Source organism: Crassostrea angulata, chromosome 4 (genome assembly GCF_025612915.1).
Source record: "Crassostrea angulata isolate pt1a10 chromosome 4, ASM2561291v2, whole genome shotgun sequence".
Lineage (NCBI taxonomy): Eukaryota > Metazoa > Mollusca > Bivalvia > Ostreida > Ostreidae > Magallana > Magallana angulata.
The window spans coordinates 17,974,013-17,993,398 of NC_069114.1; the positions used below are offsets into that span (position 1 = coordinate 17,974,013).

General features: G+C 34.8%; 1 protein-coding gene across 5 annotated transcripts in view; it reads right to left on the reverse strand.

Annotated features, from left to right (window-relative positions):
* Positions 1–652: 652 nt before the first annotated feature.
* The window catches only part of LOC128180132 (neuroligin-4, X-linked-like), a 47,072-nt gene continuing 28,338 nt past the window's right edge, over positions 653–19,386 (reverse strand). For 4 of the 5 annotated variants that reach the window (XM_052848009.1, XM_052848007.1, XM_052848008.1 and 1 more), the window contains exons 2-6: positions 5,864–6,013; positions 3,916–4,104; positions 2,597–3,401; positions 2,309–2,412; positions 653–1,856 (exon numbers count right to left, since the gene is read on the reverse strand). In XM_052848009.1, the coding sequence (XP_052703969.1) occupies positions 958–1,856; positions 2,309–2,412; positions 2,597–3,401; positions 3,916–4,104; positions 5,864–6,013 (2,147 nt within the window). In that variant the 3' untranslated portion in view covers positions 653–957. Of the gene's footprint in view, positions 1,857–2,308; positions 2,413–2,596; positions 3,402–3,915; positions 4,105–5,863; positions 6,014–14,254; positions 15,539–19,386 lie in introns of those variants that run through there. The other variant, XM_052848010.1, reaches the window with a different exon arrangement.

The following is a 19,386-nucleotide window of genomic DNA, read 5'->3' on the forward strand; positions in this document are numbered from 1 at the left end:
TTGTGGTTTTCAAAACTTCAACACTGATATAGAAGTTTGCTTAGTAAAATCAAAAATTGTAGCATTGCGGTCCTTCATAAGTATATTTGAAAGATTTTTGAAAATACATGTTTAAGCATTCTGGTGAAGAAGAAGAAGAAGAAGAAGAAGAAGAAGATGGTGGACAAGAAGACACACTCCTTTTTTCACATTTTGTGATAATCTCCATTTTGACAAAAGTTTGGTCCTTTGTTTTAATAAAGAAATTAGAAAAGGATGCTCTGTGCCAAGACTGAACGGACGACAGACGTTTTGGTTCAGGTGAGCTTAAACAAATATCAAGTTTATAAATGTATTCGAAAAGGTCATATCCCAAAGAAATATTATCATAATTAATTTTTAATAGGTCCTAAACATCATTTTGATCAACATTAACTTTTCTTCAGTTCAAAATAGAGAGGTACAGCAGTTCGAAAAGTGTAAAAAAAAAAAAAAATAGGCCATAGGCCTCCATGGTATTGTTAGAGAGAGAGAGAGAGAGAGAGAGAGAGAGAGAGAGAGAGAGAGAGAGAGAGAGGGCAAACTCACAACAGTTTTTCCTTCTGTCTAAAATTTATAGTTCGAACCTTTACAAAAATTGAAACACTACCCGTTGCGGCTTTTCAAAGACAAGTAAAACAAAATTACTTTATTAACTATGTGTACAAAATAAATAAATCAATGACTGAACAACAGCAAGCGAAAATGATTGATGATTAACAATTTCTGAAAATAATGTATAATAATTCTTCATTTTTCTTCCCACACTGTAGGGTTGTAACATTCTTCAATATTTTTCATTTTTCACACATTCCCCCTGGGACTGCAAAAACGAAACTGCAAGACGATGATCGTGTTTCCACGATATTTCAAAATAACTTCACTCAATCATCATATAAATAACAATTACTTTTATAAGACCATTAAAGCTGAACAATGTTAGACAACAGTTATCGTGTCATGTGTGGGCGTCGAATTTCGAACATTGTTCATTTTTTCTTTTGATAAATTACTACTACTATTCGCTGCATATTTAGAGTTTGGAATATGGTCTCTCTGAATCACTGGAGCGTCTCTCGGTATAGTGGGCGGGGCTACACCTTTATGATTGACAGCATTTTTCTGGTGGACGCCCGATGACGCGCAGGAAAGCGTCGACAGGGACTCGTGCGACGACTCCTGGGCTAAGTCACAGGGTGATTTACTTATCACAGTATATAAAGGGTTACTCTGAATATTAGGTTTACTATGGGGATCGAGATGCAAATCACGATCGGGAGGCTCTTTAATGGCTGTGTTTTCTCTCTGAGATTTGTGTCCTATGTCGGGAAAGTCGTTTTGATCGTTATGTTCCTGCTCTATGGCTTCCCGATTTAATCTCTGAATTCTTCGTCTCTGATAATACACGGCAGAAAACAGTAAAATGTTGATGAATAACAAGGAACACCCTATAGCCACTGTGATACTCAGAGGCACCGAGTTACTCAGGCTGGACTCTTGTTCCGCCTTCTCCTCCGATTGAGGTTTAAACTGTTCCAAAGAGTCTTCCCGTTTTGTTTTCTCTTTGTTTGTATATTCGGAATCTCCGGGTGGGAAGTACACTCCGTTATTCAATGGGGGTGGCGAAGGGGGGATAGGTGGGTGGGGTGGAAAAAACTTTTTAAAATCTGTGATCAGTCGGTGCGGGTCGTCGAAAGTCGCCATGTTGTTTTGGTCCTTGAGTTCGTGTTCCCGAGGGTCTGGGTTGGGTTTTCCGGGCTGGTTGAGTTTTGGAATGAGGTCTAGCCATAGCGATAATTCTTTTCCTCTGTAGTGACTAGAGCTTGTAGTATTAGAACCTGTAAAGTTATGACTAACAGGTTAAACTTCTCATCATGCAGTGAAATTCTCTCTTTAAAAAAAACCCCGAAATTTTGTAATGTGCAAAAGTGATAATTTGGATGTCATTATTGCGTAATGTACATATTCATTAACTAATTAGGTTTTAATACCCACCTAAGTGGCACTTAGTCAGCGTATATTATATAAGCTTGAAACTATAACCAACTGTGTCTTGCATGAATCACGTTGTAAAAATATAGACCACTTTAACATTTACATATTTAACCTGTCCCATGCATGCCGCTCAGATCATTGATTGGAAACAGTGCACAACTTAGACAATATTCGATGCACAGTTTTAGCATAAAACGCTATAATAGATATAAACCATATGATCGCATCAACCTTTGTATCAAAGTGAATATAAAACGCTATAGATATAAAGCATATGATAGCATCAGCTGTTTACCAAAGTGGAGAAATCTCTGCTGATTCCTGTCATATTTGGGCCATCCAGGATCACTGCGAAGCTTCTGTTCAAAAGCCAACTCCCCTTCAGGCTTGTTGGGATCTCTGCGAGGAAAGGTTAACAACTTTTATAAATACAACTGTCTGGAAAACGTTCCCTCTAGATTATTTATCTTGCAAAACAGCATTCAAATAGGATTTATTAAGAAAATATCAGTCGCATAAAAAAATCGTTTTCTAGGATTACAACTGGCATTGAGTAAATACAGATTTTATCATAAGTCAATACCCTGTCTTTGCAAAGTTGGTCCAATATCTCATCATGGTTTCGCTGATGGTCTTTTCTAGAGGGGTGAATTTTTCTGAAAATGGAGTCACGCCCTCGACAAGCGGGGCACCGAATATGTAGGCCAGCTCGTCCCCATGGACGGCGCTGGTCCAGTTATGGTAAAGGGCGGTGTCCGACACAGTCGCGTGCGTGAACGCGTACAGGTACGTGTCCGTGCTTAGAGAATGCTGCTGCGTCATTTTGACAAGTGGCGCCACGTAGAGACCGTCACTCAGCAGTTGTAGGACATTGTCTCTCCGTGTAAAGTCGTCTTGTATTGTATCCCAAGACGTGTACTGGTGGTACAAGATCTCGTATATCTTCTGCCGGTTGTATTGAAAGTTGTTCAGAACAAACGTCCGAATTATCTTCGACTTCCTGTCCTCGCTGATACCATCTGTGAGTTCTTTTTGTTTCAGGTACATGTACGCCTCATTGCTTGTGACCCCGAATATAACTGGAATGGATGTGAAGGTATTCCGGGATTCGCTCATCAGATTCTCAACAGGTGCCCGAAATATTTCTCCATATGGATTCGGTGACGGCGCCATGCAGGAGTAATACTTCGGGGCGGTAGGCGAGCTGTTGACAAGATCCTGCGCACTTCGGCTTCTTAAGCACTTGGTGAGGCCCTCTATGTCGTTGGGGAAGCTGGAGCAGTTGACGTTTCGCGCCAACCACTGGGCGCAGGAATAGGCGTCGTAGGACACCGCCCAACGGCTCAGCGCCGACCCACTCTGTATGACTGCCCTTTGAAAATACTTCCCTGCAAAATTTTAGAAAATATGTTTAACTAATATGTTAACCTATGATAGCTTGGTTAAGATAAATGAATACTATGTTCCCGGTCTATTATATAAACAGACCCTAGAAATTATATCTACAGGCTTTTTAATTAGAAATTATAATAATTTTCATAAAACAAAATAAAATATAAAAGAAAAACCAACTATCTTGAAGGTTTTTTTTTTATTTTACAAGGTTTGTATATCACCTACATTTAACTCAAGCAAGGTTAAATGGTTAATATATGTTTAATCTCGTTATACAACTGTTGTGTCTATAAGAAGCATTTTTTTTTAACAAATAACTTAATTTCCCCTATGTTAATTCTTTGTTCCTCTTGTATTTCATACAAATAATGTAAAACATTGTAATGATGCAAAACATTGTAATAATGTACATGTAATACAATGTAATAATGTAATATAAAAATACAATACATACTAGTAATACTGAAAAACATCATAATAATGCAATACACTGTAGTAATGTAATACCTTTCTCAGTTAGGGAAGAGAACATCAGGATGTTGACTAGGGCTGCTCCGTGTCCATGCCCAAACAGCGTGACCTTGTTGGGGTCGCCATTGAAGGCTGCGATGTTGTCCTGGACCCACTGTAGTACGGCCAGGATGTCCATCAGAGCTTGGTTACCCTGGGCCGAGCTGTGCCCGGTGTTCAGGAAACCTATAATGTGTAGAACCAAAACTGTATCATAAACGATTCCGGATTTCAGGAAACGTGATTTCTTATTTTACAAAAACCTCTTTGAAAAAATTTCACAAAATTTCTTGCTACAGCCCTAGGATTATGTATAACATGATACATGTAGGATTATTATAACCATCATATATACATGTACATCTACGGATTTGCAACAAAGTTTTCCTCCTAAAGTTTTTCAAACATTTATTTAATTAAAAACACAAAACTGCAACACAAACGAATCCGGTATATTGAAATATTTACACACTCGTTTTCCTTCTTCATGGTTTTTATTAAAAAAGATTTTAGGAAACTATTCAAATCAAATTATATATTACATACAACATTAACTGTTAAGCATTTAAGAAAATATATTAAATATTTCAACTTTATCATCTACATGTACATAGTACTTCACCATTAATTAAAGAGTAATTTTACTGTATGGCAAACAAATCTGAAAAAAAAAACCTGTGAATTGTTTATTAAAATCCTTATAGATTTATTACAGAAAATTTCAAAAAATTTCCTCAAAACATTCATGATCAAATTTACAGCATCTACGGAATAACATTCAATATTCATAACAGAGATTTTATCTACAGTGCAATTAACCATCAAATAAGCAGTCTTTTAAATCAACAAGTGGTATTTCTTTGATAAGATTCTTATCTTCTCAAAAAACCTCAATAAAATATCATGCTTTAAGAAGTGTTTATCTCCAAGATAGCTTGTATCGCACAATCCATCAATAACCTTCTATATTGCTAAACAATTTCAAATATATAACATCTTGATGCATGCTAAGGCTGATAACCTTTTTCTTATCAATCATGTAAACATACTGTAATATCAAACAAAAATGAAATCGTTAGAAATATTTATCCGGATAAATTCATGTTGTGTCAGATGCTACTGATTATAAGAAGTTTATATTTCTCTCCCCAAAACAACCTTTTTATATATTACATGTAAGAACATTCCCCTAAAATTCAATGGCATTACATTGCTAATGAATATCAATATTCAATGTACAAGCTTGCGCTGGAGATCTGTATTTCTGGTAATTCAGACATAAGTCATCCTACTAGCACAATAAATTCTCCCACATAAAAATCACACTTAGTTGCTAGTTATGGTTAAAAATAGTGAAAATTGGACATTTTCTCGGCCAACATGAAGCAAAAGGGTAAATTACATCACACCGAATTTTATCTGTTACCGAATGAAGAATTATGTCGATGCACTAAATCATGTGGGAAATTCGCAGAATCGATGCGTTTTAGAATCGCTAGCACATCACGCTAAAGGACTATTTAGAGCTTGTAAAACAAACTGATAGTATGTTGCAGTTTTAAACATAACATGGTCAAAACATACTTAATAAAAGTAGTTTTCAAATAAGTATAAGCAATTTAATGAAGCTTGATTGCGTTAAGAAAGAAGTTAAACATTTCTTTCTCTTTTTAGAGGAATGGAGGGTGGTGGCCATTTTTTGACTTTTGATCTAAAGAAGCCCGAACTCAGTATTGAGATTTAAGAAAATATTGTATTCAAAAAGCTCAGATATATGATTTTTTTTCTTTACTACATGTATGCTATACTAATATACATGTAGTTTTTATCTGAAAACAATCATATCTAAAAACTTCAGGTAGATCTAACAATTAATTTATTCAACCCCCCCCCCTTTAATAAATTACATTGTTCAAGATTATTATACATTTATAAGAACACATACCGAGGACACCTAGTCTATAGTTGATCGTAATAACAATGACGTCACCATAGCTCGCCAGGACACTTCCGTCATACGCATTTCCGGTTCCTATTTCATAGGATTCTCCATGGACAAAAACCATGACTGCAAAAGGAGTTGTGTCCGTCCATTCTGAAAGTATCGATGGTAAAAAGATTTTGAAAAATATAAAATACTGGGTTAGTTTCACTTCACCTCCATATTTGTACGAGAGCTATACGCGTGATCGTGCGTAACCACTTGGTACTGACTACTATACATTATACATTTGTCCACAAATACTAGTACTTTCCAAATATATAGGAACAGGAAGAAGAGAGTTTTGCGCGTAATTTAATTTCATATTTTGAAAACAGCATCAAGTTTTAGCCATGATTTCTTGTTCCGATTCAACTTAAAACATAATGTTAATTGCAACAACATGTTATGAGTGATAACAAATGCGTTGTGAAAGAAGAAAAACCAAGTAACTAAAACCAAGATCATTATTTTTAAATTTGTTTGGTAAAGAGGAGATGTAAGTGCAATGGATTCATAGAAATGTTATATAAAAAAATAACGTAATTTCATAGTTTCGTCTGAACCTATGGCAATCTTGTCTATGTCATTGCATTTCGTATTACAAAAACCCCCCTTTGTACTTTTCCAGAAAAACAAATCATTTTTTGAAAAGAGTGCCTTCAAATCATTTAACAGGAATTAAAACATTCCATAACAAAAATTGAACAAAAAACTAATCTTCTCTTGAGATCTAATAAGACCTTTGAAGTCATCCATCTCAGCAAATCATTAAAAAGCGCAAGAAATTATGTTCACAAATTGCTATTCCCTTAGTAGACGAATGAACACAAAAATAGTCACAAGAGAAGAATCCGTTATTCATAAAGATATATTTTTGAGCGCATCATTGCAAAGTCATGACTTCTTCTGTCTTCGTGCGGAAATGAACCGCGTTATCAAAGGAAATCATCGTCTCTATAATTTTTCTTCTCTGCGTCTTTAAATTGCAATAACATCTATTTTGAAAACTGTTTGCAGAGAATGAAGCAAAGGTACCATTTGTGCTTTTTCTCCCAAGCATACAATCGATGAATGAACGATTTAGTTTCAGGTGATCGAAATTTAAATGATGTAGATTGCAGAACCAAACAACATGTTTCCGGGGGAAAAAAGAATTAGTGAGGCGAACATGTCACTTCCTGCCAACCAAAGGAGCGCCAATGCAAAAATTCATTAAGTTGAATTCTTAAGAAGGTATTGGACAGCTCTACAATGTAACGTACTTTCGTTTGAAATAAACAAAGATTGAAATTTACACTTTTAATATCTTACAGCGTAGCGCAAATATAGCACTACCAACTGATCTGCCTGTCATGAGTTGAAAACCCACTGGAGTTTTTTAAAAACTTTTTACAGCTTTAAGATTTTTTTTTAAAATTTCTTTTTTAGTCAAATATTGTACATGTACAATTTGAAAAATGAATTAAAACCGTGATTCGATATACTTTCTTTAATATTAGCATTGCGAGGTGCCCAATACCAACTTCATTACCTCTTTTTACTGTAGCAGAATTAACACAAAACTAAAAAAGATGTAGTACAAATGTGTAACGTTAATGCCTCGTACAGTTTGGATGGCAAGGGAGTGCAAATAAGTGTGATTAAAATTACACATTAAATAATTTACGTCTTAACAGCTTCCCTTCATATCAAATCTATACTAATGGAAAACTTCAATGTTGCATTAACCATAAACACCACAGAATGCGTCCCCTTTTAAGATTAATTTTATGAGGCCTTTAAAATACAAGATGCGCCAACATCTTATGCTTTTGGACCATGGATCTTGACAACTGATAGCTTGCAGTAGAGCGGCGCATTTCTCTTGTAGATTTTTTTTTCTAATCAACTATAACAAAGCCCGAATTTCACCGGCCTCCCAACCCTGCTTTGTCTCAGAGATGAACACTTCAAAGATAATCACCATCCATTTTCTTTTTAGCAAATGATTAATTATGGATGGAGAGCTGTATTCAAATTATTATTCCAATGCTAGCAAGGAAAATTTAATATTCGCTGGCTTGCGGATGCAGCGAGCAGATTCTAATATCCGGTTCGAATTGCTGCATTTTGAGCCCGAGTGTTATAATAAAAACTATTTTAGTTACATCATTAACATGATTGCTTGGGTCTTTAGAATATAGGACCAAGTTTCAAAATTTTACAAACAAAAGATTCTCATTATTTAATGTTTAGAGGAAAATTCGAATTTTAAATTTCAGAATTTCATAACGATAACGATAATTTTGGTAAAGTATAGTTTAAGTGTATGAAAAGCATGCACAAGTATATGTAACACTGTCAGAAAAAGTTGCCTCATCTGTCAGATTTATTCAATTGTGAATAGTATATTAGAAGAAGATGTAATTTAGAGAGCTCCCCCAACAGTACTAACTTTTTTGTTAGTGTTCGTATCTCCTTTTTTTAACGACTGGTATTCTTGTAAATTTGTTAAACCGTACGTAAATTAGATCATAAGCACATTTTCTCACTTGCTTTGGACAGAATTTCAACAAATTAAAATTGCTACATCACGCGTTTTCTACCAGTTTTAATGGAGGCAAAGTCCATAGATTGCATTTGAAGCATTGAAATAACAGAACAAAACAAAGTTTGGATTTGAAAAAGATGACATAAACCGTTACTGTGTATGACAGATTTCACAAGATGTACCATTCCTACAGCTTTGAATCTTAAAGTTCAATATTGTGTTTTAATCTTACGTAGTTTTTCGACCTATTTATGATTGATTAGAATGCGACAGCACCCTCCCTAGTGTAACAGTAACGATCTATTTCTCTCTTCTCTACAACGCTTTAGAGTAGCGGCGTGCATCGTAAACCCTAGGCGAAGATACGTTAACTGTGGATTTCTATGAAGTTAATTTAAGTATTGTCTTCCATATAAAATGTAAACATGGTTGAGGTAAGAGTGCAAACTACCTCTAATTTTTTATTCTAAATTATTAAAAAAATATCCGTCATGCTCACACTGTGTCAAAACCAGTCTGATTTAAATCAAACATTCACGGGACAATCAAAACAAAAGGAGCATGTGAAGGTTTGATTTAGTTTTAATCGGACTGTTTCCAAACCAAACAAAAACGATAAAAAATCTCGTAAACTCTAAACCAATGAAACCCAGGAAAAACATCGAGATATCCGAAGATTTGAGATATTGTTGTTAAAACTAAAAAAAAATAAGAAATCACTTCGACCTATCCATGGTATTTGCAATATAATATTGGTGCTCGAAATACCGACCTATATTCAGACACACTGTATGCCTGGTGACATAACATCGCGGGCAACAACTGTTTGAACTGACATTTTCTCGTTCCAAACCTCAAATTTCGTAATGAAAATAATATACCAGTACACACACTATTTATTTTTTAATTCATATCACATATACACAGCCTAAAACATACGGTTACTTCACATTGTAAATAATATCCAAATTATAAGTTGGCTGAAAAAGAAAAAACAAAATTGTTTTCACGGTGATTTATCAACAAATCCAGAGAGAAAATTAAGGTTTCGATTGAACTGAAATTATGCCTTTTCTGTTCAAATGCATCATTTTCATCCAGCAATTTGGAATAAGATTTCTACGTTCTTGTGAAGAGAGTTCATTTTATAAAGAAGACGGAATTACGTAACTGCGGTAACGCATCGATTTTTAAATGACACTTTTCTCGTTGTAACCTCAACACCTCTCTTTCTCTCTCTCTCTCTCTCTCTCTCTCTCTCTCTCTCTCTCTCTCTCTCTCTCTCTCTCTCTCTCTCTCTCTCTCTCTCTCTCTCTCTCTCTCTAAGACCTTAAAGATGTATCATGATTGTGCAATCATACTTGAATTTTGGTCTATCATTACGGCAGACAATTTGAAGCTATGGGGCTGATTTTTAGCGATTAAAGTATCAAATTATTTTTCATACAGACCAATTTCCGAAGAGGAAGAAACTTTCATCAAATTACAACCACAAAGTCGGCCTCTTTCCAAAGACAGAAACCATGAATGCTATAAATTTAAAGCCTTTCCATATTTTATAAATAAAGCATCATTTTTCGAGGATTTCGTAAGGTGTAAAGGTATGATGATATTTTGGTTCATATAGACCTCTAAATTTAGCTCATGTTTCTTAATTTATTGAAGGTTGCATTCTATGGATCGACTCTACAACAGAATCTATGAAATCTGGTGCTCAACGAAATAAAACTCAAAATACAGTCAAATTCAAAAGATGCTGAAATTTTCTCAATTTTCATCATCCGTGATTTCCAAAATATGGGACTTAAAATGAAATCACATTTTAATATACAAGACTAATGCAAACAAAAATATGGCACAATAATAAAGGAGACAATAACATATAAAAAATTCAATGTGCGTTAAAATACCCCCTAATTCCTTACACTAAACATTATGACTGGTAAAATTCAAGTTTGAGAATTTTTTTAGCTTAAATCAAAAATGTATTACTGTACAGTACTGCAAATCAAAGTTACTCAATTGCAAAGTGCTTTTATTTGTTCGTTTGGAGTAATTTAAAACATAATAAAAAAACAAAAGAAATTATCTAAGTTATCATTCACATAAATTGTGTCAATCCACTTTATATATATATATATATATATATATATATATATATATATATATATATATATATATATATATATATAAATACCATATACAATTGTCGAAATTTTTGCATGGTCTTTATTATAATAACATGATTGTAAAATATCATTTTTTTTTTTTTACCGTTTCATGACATTTCCTGGTTTACAATAAAGATATACACCAGATAATCTATATACCTAAGTGGCCCACTTTACACGAGTTTAAGTGTGTTTACAGCGAGGCTAGGGGGAAACACCTTCTACTGTCAGTTTCATTCAGAATTGACACGCGGAGCCCTTCAGTAGCAGAAGGCAATTGAAACGATGTCAGTTCATTCGCGCGAAAAATATGTGAGTGAATCCCTCGTCTGCATCTCTTAAACCATAAACAAATAAAAGATACGGGAGTCCAATAGAATGTCAGACACCGATATTTCTTCAGGTGAGGCTCTGCGGATACATGGCTTAACAAGTCGTCTGGTCTCTTTATAGCACCAACTTATCATCTATTATTAACATGTATCACATGTAGGTATGCGAATAATTTTCATCGGAGAGCCAGAATCGTGCCAAAGTAAATGCTATATGTTGTCTACTTGTAAGCCATTGACCATTTTCATTATAAACATGATGGAATTCGGAAGAGATCTAGTTTACTGAAAAATTGAATGAAGTTTGTTTTTGCACGAGCATTGAATATAAAATTCTATATCAAATAAATATAGAAAAAATGCAGTCCAATAAATGAATATGAAGATTCCATTGGGGTTTCAGAGAGAGAGAGAGAGAGAGAGAGAGAGAGAGAGAGAGAGAGAGAGAGAGAGAGAGAGAGAGATGGAGGGGGCTTTGGATAAACATAACACAAATATAGAGTATGGACAACGTTTTCTGAACAAAATGTCTTGAATATTAATTCCTTTTCCAACCGCAAGATATTAATAATAAAAATTCTCATATCTACACTAAACGTGTCTAAATATTACAACAAATTCTACAAGGAATCTATATGAAGAAACAACATCCATCAATTTTTACAACGGTAATTCAATTTTCCGAAGATGTGAAAATCGTATTTTTCTGATAGCTTGCGGAGGGATCGAGAAAAAAAACATGCCCGTTCCTTTGGAACACTGGTTATATCGGCGATTGATACGGGTTGCAAAGGGAACTAATCAATGGAGTGGAGCTCTTTGGGGAATAACAGCCCATGAATTACAAATATTTGATTTCTCTCAGTAATAAACCAGGGCACTACAGAACTAACGTTTTCTCTTTGATGGTATTCCATAATCAAGTTTCTTATGATTGTCTTATCGGCAAAATCTAAAATAAAAATGGAGCATAAAAATATCCGGATGGAAACTTAGAGTACTTATTCTATATTTTATTAATTCCCATTGCTGAAGCTCCAAGCTATTCCTGTCCCTTTTCCCCATATATTAATGCTATTTTGTTTCTTAGGGAAAAGAGTGAACTTGAATTTTTATGAAATCTGTTCATTTATTTGAAAGTTTGAATTCTTATTTTAATTCAATACTATCAATGTTAGGGTGCCTTTGAATCACTGTTCATTTTGTGAAAGTTTGAATTCTTGCTTTTAATTGATTTACATTAATGTTTACCATTTAAATGTTTTGGAATACCAGAAGTCGCAAAACTATGTGGCATTTATTGTGGATAACGCCCGAAAACATTTGCGCAATCATTAACAGAACAAAAGTGTCTTGTCATAGAAAATAATCTTAGCGTTAATATCACGCCTTTCTAACGTGGAAGTCTGCTTCATTTTGCACGTAAAACGTTTTCATGCTATCCAACGTTTTACTGTGAAAGCCACTGAAAACTCAGAGTCTGATTTGAATGTTCCAGAGAGAGAGAGAGAGAGAGAGAGAGAGAGAGAGAGAGAGAGAGAGAGAGAGAGAGAGAGAGAGAGAGAGAGAGAGATTCTGTGAGTGTTGACAATATCAAATGTCTTAAGTCAATGACAATGTCGTGTTTTAATCAGAGTTAACAATGATTAATAATTTTTTTTGTTTACAACAAATTGCATCTGAGTATGTTTAAACCAATTTGGAGACTATATGAATCTTAGATTTCAGAATCGATAGACGTCGAGACAGACAAACAGACTGGAATCAATTACCTAAACACATCACCGTGTATACAGTGGACGCTAATGTCTTAAGTGGATTACAAATGACATTTTATCAGATCCACCACGCGATAGTTAATGGTCAATCTGGGAGAAAGGGTCGCAGGCAGTGTCGTACAATGCGTCACAAGATACGCTGCATTGCATTTCCCTAATTTAACCAAATTTCCTTGTACAAGACAAAGTTATGGAAGTGGGAAGAAGAATCGAAGCGACCTCCAATGATGACACGGATCACTTCGAGGCCAGGGACATGATTGAATTGTGTTCCCCCAATAGAATTCTTTAATGAAATGTAGAGATTTCAAACTGTAGACAGAGAGCCGAGCTTGCTTCGACCGATCGTCACTCGGAGCTTTTTTTCTGTCTAAAGATAAGGCCTAGGTTCTGTCATCGCAATGAATTGATTCCAGATTTTGTCGTTGAATGGTCCAATAAGAATCGCCGACATTCAATGCATACAAAGTTTTCGCGGAGCAATGCAAAAAATTCCTAGTTTTGTCCATTATCGCGGAAAATACAATTATACACGAACGAAAAAATACTTTACAAAACATTCTTACACCTACTTCCGGTCATAAATAGCAATAATACCGACAAAAAAGACCGAGGAGAATGAATCAGATAAAGTCTGTAAAATCGATGATTGATTCGGAAAAAAAAATCTTTGCAATATTTTCTCTAGAAAATTTATTGTACAGGGTTCATGAATTACGGTGCTTTTTTCCCCTTCGTCTTCAATTGTAAAGAACGCTTTTTCCAGATACCACTTTGCCACACAAGAATTCTGTATTTTTTGGTTCGACGATTTTTATTAGGCTTTTAAATGTACAGAGCAGAATCATATAAAGAGAGAGTATTTTATTATCCCCAACCGCATTCCTTTGGATCTCTTCGTATTATTTGCGTTATTTAAATTTCATTTTTTATTTACCGAGCGCCAGGTCTAATTGCGTGAGCACGAGGCGAATTTATTTGAAATTATAAAGTCTTCAGACTTATGATAATGCACTTTGATATACGAGACAAAGTCATGAAAATACTAATAAACATAGACTGCAAAGTCTATAGGATATGCATAATTCGTGGGAATTTCTGTTTAAGAAATCTAGCAAAGATTTTGTTGCTTTGGTCCCTGAGAAAACTTTTGCGATGGTGCATAGAGAGAAACCTACACCAAGTCGTTTAGCAAAGTGAAACGCTTTTCATTGCACCGAGTTTGTTAAAATTAATCACAGAACATTGCTGTACAAAGAAGAATTCGCTAATTAATAGGTATGTTACATCACTGTTACAAAATCGTATAATAACCATTCTATCTATAAAAAAGTGTAGCATTCTATGTGATGAACACAAATAACTTTTCCCCCATTATCCGCGTACATTTGCACCCTCACTAATAATCAAAACAGTGCAAATTGTCGTCAGCAAAATGGCTGTCAGATTCAGCTGACACAGTGGTGTGAAAACTATGACATGAGACTTTTATAGATCTGATACAAGCTCCTGTCATTTTTACCCACTGATAAAAAGCTTACCTCGTGCAGGCAAAAACACGTTTAACGTCAGACAATCTTCCATTTGATTTTTGGTGTAATTAGACCGGTGGTATAAACGAATAACATGTACCCTTGGCAACACCTTTAACAGGTCTTTCAAAGACTTCACTCCAGCTATGTCCTCTTGGGGACAGACCTTCGCCCATTGGTCGACAATGAGGGTTTTATTCCACTGGCTGTAAAAGTTAGATTCCGTCGTGGCCTGGTCTTGTTTACCCAGGGACCCATAAGACAGACCCCTGTACAATTCAACAGGGGTCCAACGCGAGTCTTTGAATGTCACCCACAGTCCTCTTATATCTCCAGATTTCAGATGAACCACAGAATTACCGAGATGGCGAATTTCAGATGATATTGTCAACACACTGCCACTTAGTATTGCCACTATCAGTAGAAAAGACTGCACGCTCATTTTCTTCCATTCAGATAATCCCGAAAGAATAAATACAATCTGTTTAGCTGTGTTAAGATCTCTCGTTGTTTGTTTCTATTAATAGGCTCGCTGAATGATAGAGTTAGCAAAAGGGTTCCCTTCTCTCTGCTCTCTTTGCTCAACGGAAATTCATCTCGACTACCGGTTGGCTTCGTATCAGTTCAAAGATAGATAATATATTTCCATCTGTTTAAGACAACATGTTCAACGAACACATACATGATCAAGCAAAACTTCCCGCTTTTCAAACCTCCCTCTGCAAAACCACACTAATTAGACCATAGGAGCGTGGAATCTATAACACACAAGTCTGTCGTCTGACTATCGCGTGCCAAAAAATCCAAAGCGCATGCGCCCACCAAAGAACAGACACAAAATGAAAAAAAAAATCCATGTAATTGTCATAACAGCTCATAAAAAAGGTTTTATGGTATTTTTCTAATAAGTTTGGACCTTCGTCAATGAACGCTAACGTTAGAGCAAGGCTGCCAATAAGACCTCTAACTAGGCCGAGGATTCGATAAAATGCAAACACAGCGGGAGTAAGATAGAGTTACCGTCCAAATTTAATTCTTCAGCCCCATGTTATGTTGTTTCATTGTAAACAATTACACTCCAATTCTATTCCCAACGATTTCTCTCGTTTCCCCAGAGATGTGTCGGGTGGTTTACATCAGAATCCGATTTTTTCCGCTATTTGTAGATGATAGCGAGATAAAGTTGCAAGAGGAAAAACAAAAAGAAATCGGTGTCTTGGCTTTGTCCAGGATCAATAAATTAGAGACCATGTGATTAATGATACGCCTGATGAGAGAAAACCGACATTACTTTGGAAAACTTTCCACCAGTGCCACAACTAATTCCAGACGAAGCTACAGTGCAGCTCAAAGAGCTAGCGAAGAACGACGCTTCTCTTTTTCTAATGCTTTTCGCTCTGATACAACACATTTATTCATCAATTTCCATTTCGATGCATTGTTTATCGCCGATAGCAGATCGTGTGACAGTTTTAATCAAAAGTTTTTATTGTTTTGGACTCGGATTGAATACTTCACTTTTCGCGAAAATTAAACACTGTCCTTTCGATTCAATGATCAAACAGTCGGACTGGGCTAGCTTACTTTAGACAGACATAAAACATCCAGTTATTCGCATACTAAAACTATAATAAAACTGCGTCTGGATTTTGGTATGCATATTTTATTACACTGAAATCTGCGGTTTTTGATCACTGATGCAGCACCATGATGCATACCATTTAAATTAAAAATATAATGAAAAATAATTAATTGTATTACCATGTAGTAAATGATTTTTCGAGCATTCTTTTGGTAATTTTGCTTCGATTTAGCACTTTTGATGCTTTATTTCAACATACTGCACTGCTCTTGTTACTAGTATTCTAATAAATGGTGTAAGTTCATATTTTTTTTAGCTTTCTAACACTCGGTGTTTATCACTGGTTATGTATGATAACTGCTTATTTATCCATCACTTCTTTAAACCTTTTAATTAATTTTTTTAAACCTGATCAAAATTAATTTTTGGTTGTTCCATAAGGGTTAATTCACAGGATGGAGCAACCATTAAAAACATATCTGTTAGTGTTGATAAAACTCACTTAGTCCTTTGTTACATATTTTTATGTCAAGATTTATAAATGCTCTATTATAAAACCGGTAATGAAACACCTGAATGAAAACGTACGAGAGCAGAACACAAAATATCAAGAACAATAAAAAGTAATATTATAGCAACAAATCGATTGAGGGAACACACAATAAAAGTGGACGGTAATACAGCAAGCCTCTTTCCCGGGGTTGTTTGATTGTTGTACCAAATTGCCGCTAAGTGTCTGTAATAGCACGATCAATGCTCCCTTTTTTGCCCAAGAATCAAAGTCCTCCTTTAGCTAATCTTTTTGTGTATCCTTATCGCCTTCTCCAAGTGAAGAAATCTGTCATATTGGTGTATTTCTACAACCAGCAATTTGTGTCGATATTCGGCGTACAAAAGATATTTTCACATTCACAATTCGGCCAAATCGACATGTTGGCATAACTATCTAGCTTGTTTTGGCCAATGGGCATAATAGAAGCAAAAATAATGCTTCATAAAAATAGCAAGAATATAGGTTTTTGATCCGATAGAAAGGAAAACTTTAGATCCAGTTAAGTGCAAAAATGTGTGAGCAGTATAATTTGCACGTGGCTACATTCTTATTTTCAATCTGATTTGAAATAATTGATTACACTTAACTGAGTTACGACTTTGTTAATATGAATAACTGTGTTATGTTGTAACTGATAGGGAAGTTATTCTCGACAAAACCAGTCGAAATTTGTACAAATTATTTCAGCCACACGAAATGTGCAGAAATAACCTAGATTGCAAGCCAATTTTAACAATTTATGTTATACAGATAAATATACCACAATGACATTGAACTTTAGACCGAATGCACACATACATTCACATTTTAAATTGATGAGTGTACTATCTGGGTATAAGTATCACGTGATACATCGTGCGTTTGGCATATAAAAAAAAACATTACTGCGAGGCTGGCATAGTTTGCGGGGCAAAAAATAGAGACCCGGATAGAAACGGAACAGACGTTCACAGGTAGCTGGGAATAAACGCTAATTTTCTTGATAAATAAAATGTCTGAGATTTCTTCCGAGTGTTCCTTTACGTCAAAATATTGGCATTCTGAGGCACGAAAAAGACATTATAGGCAGTGGCCTCCAAGTTTTTAATTAAGTTAAGGAAAACAAAGAATGTGGTAACAATTATTTTTCACAGAAAAAGCTACATTTTGTCGATTACTGCACAGCGGGGAAGGAAACAGGGTGGCTGTAGGTTTCCTTGAAATGTGAAATCGAAGAAAATTACCAGTTAGGTTTACAGACTCTCAAACGAATGATTCTTTATTCCAGACTGCAAGATAAATATACAAGGTGATTTCAGATGTTTTCCCCCAATCCTCTAACTTCGAAACAATGTGCACATATGTACTTTACGGCGAGAGATTTTTTAAAATTGCACCTCTTAATCATAGAAGTGGTTATATTGAACAATAACTGATGAAACAAAATACATGTTATAATCTACAATAATATATTATATGATATGTTGTAAAGAAATACAACACGCTTATTTCAGAAGTTTTTCCAATTCCCTTAACCCCGAAACAATGTGCACTTTACCATGAGATGTACTGATTTTTAGTTGTAGTAAATTGTTCAATTTCAAAATAAAGTATTTATTTAAGGAAGCTGTCTGGTCAAGATAAACTATATAATATTAATCTGTAGATAGATATTCTTAGTTATTAACTATCATTTAGTAAGGAAAAATTCCACACAGTTTTTCTATATTTTTATATAAAGCTCTTCTTTTCATTGAAGGTCTTAATATAGTCTTAAAATGACCAAGACTGTCCAACCCTCGTTATCTACTTACTTGACTTATTATATAGTCATACATCCGAAATTTTAAGGCTATTCTACATGTGTTCAGTGCAAGTAAAATCCCTATATTTTGTGCCATATGGCTTCGTTGTTCTATTTCGCTTAATCGTGCTTCTGCCCACCTTGTATTTCAGAAAAAGAACACAGAACCAAAAATAACAAACAATTTGATATCGTGAATGTGTTTACTGTTTGATAAATGAACGTTTCTTATTTCAAACTCGCATAATCGGTATTTTTCTTTTCATTTTGTCTATTCTTAAAATATTACCCCCCTCCCTATTCTTAAAATAATTGAGGGAAGGGGGGGGGGGTTGATTGACAACGCTCGCTTCAAAGATAAATGATGAAAGGTAACAATGGTGTTTGAGTGATTCAAATGATGGATTAGATCTAACAAGAAACAACGTTGATAAAACAGTTGATACAACGTTGATACAACGTAAGATATAACAGTAACGCCAGATTTTAAACCTTCCAAAGAACAAATACGGTACAGATCAATTGATTTCCAACCTTTGGCTCCTAAGCGGTTTTTTTTATTGAGCCCATTCCGAGTTTTATGCACTAGCAGCTACATCATTTACAGACCCTCATTACAGAAATTGTCACAAAGTAATTCTTAGTTACGGGTTGGTAAATTATTTACGACGGACGAAGTGCTGCGAATCTCAAATTATTTGCTATATTTATGGAATGTGTAGGTTCCAAAACAAGTCAGACTCTTCTATTCGTGTATTTTAGACAGCGAAATCATGCATACAAAATTTGGTTACTTCATTTTATCGAAAAAATAGATTTTTTTCTAAAAATATAAAGAATATATACGATCGCAGCTTCCGCAACTAGTTATGTTTCATCATTATTTATGTTAATAAAAACTTAAAAAGTACAAATTGGTTTTAAATATTCAAGTTAATGTATACGTTCTAAATGACACAAGAATATCGTGTTCCTCAAACACAGACTTCTGTGGCCAATATGGCGAGGTTCATATTACATGTTGCAAAACGTCCATGCACAAACATTTATTGCTTTAAGAGCAATAATTATTCTCAGACTGCATCAATCTCCTTGAGAAGAAGAGCTCAGAATTAATACTAAAAACATAGAAATTTTTTTAAAAACTGGATCAAATTTTAAAGCTAGAGTATTGGGATATATTCTTTATTAAATAATAGTTAACGGCTAAGGAAATCATCACG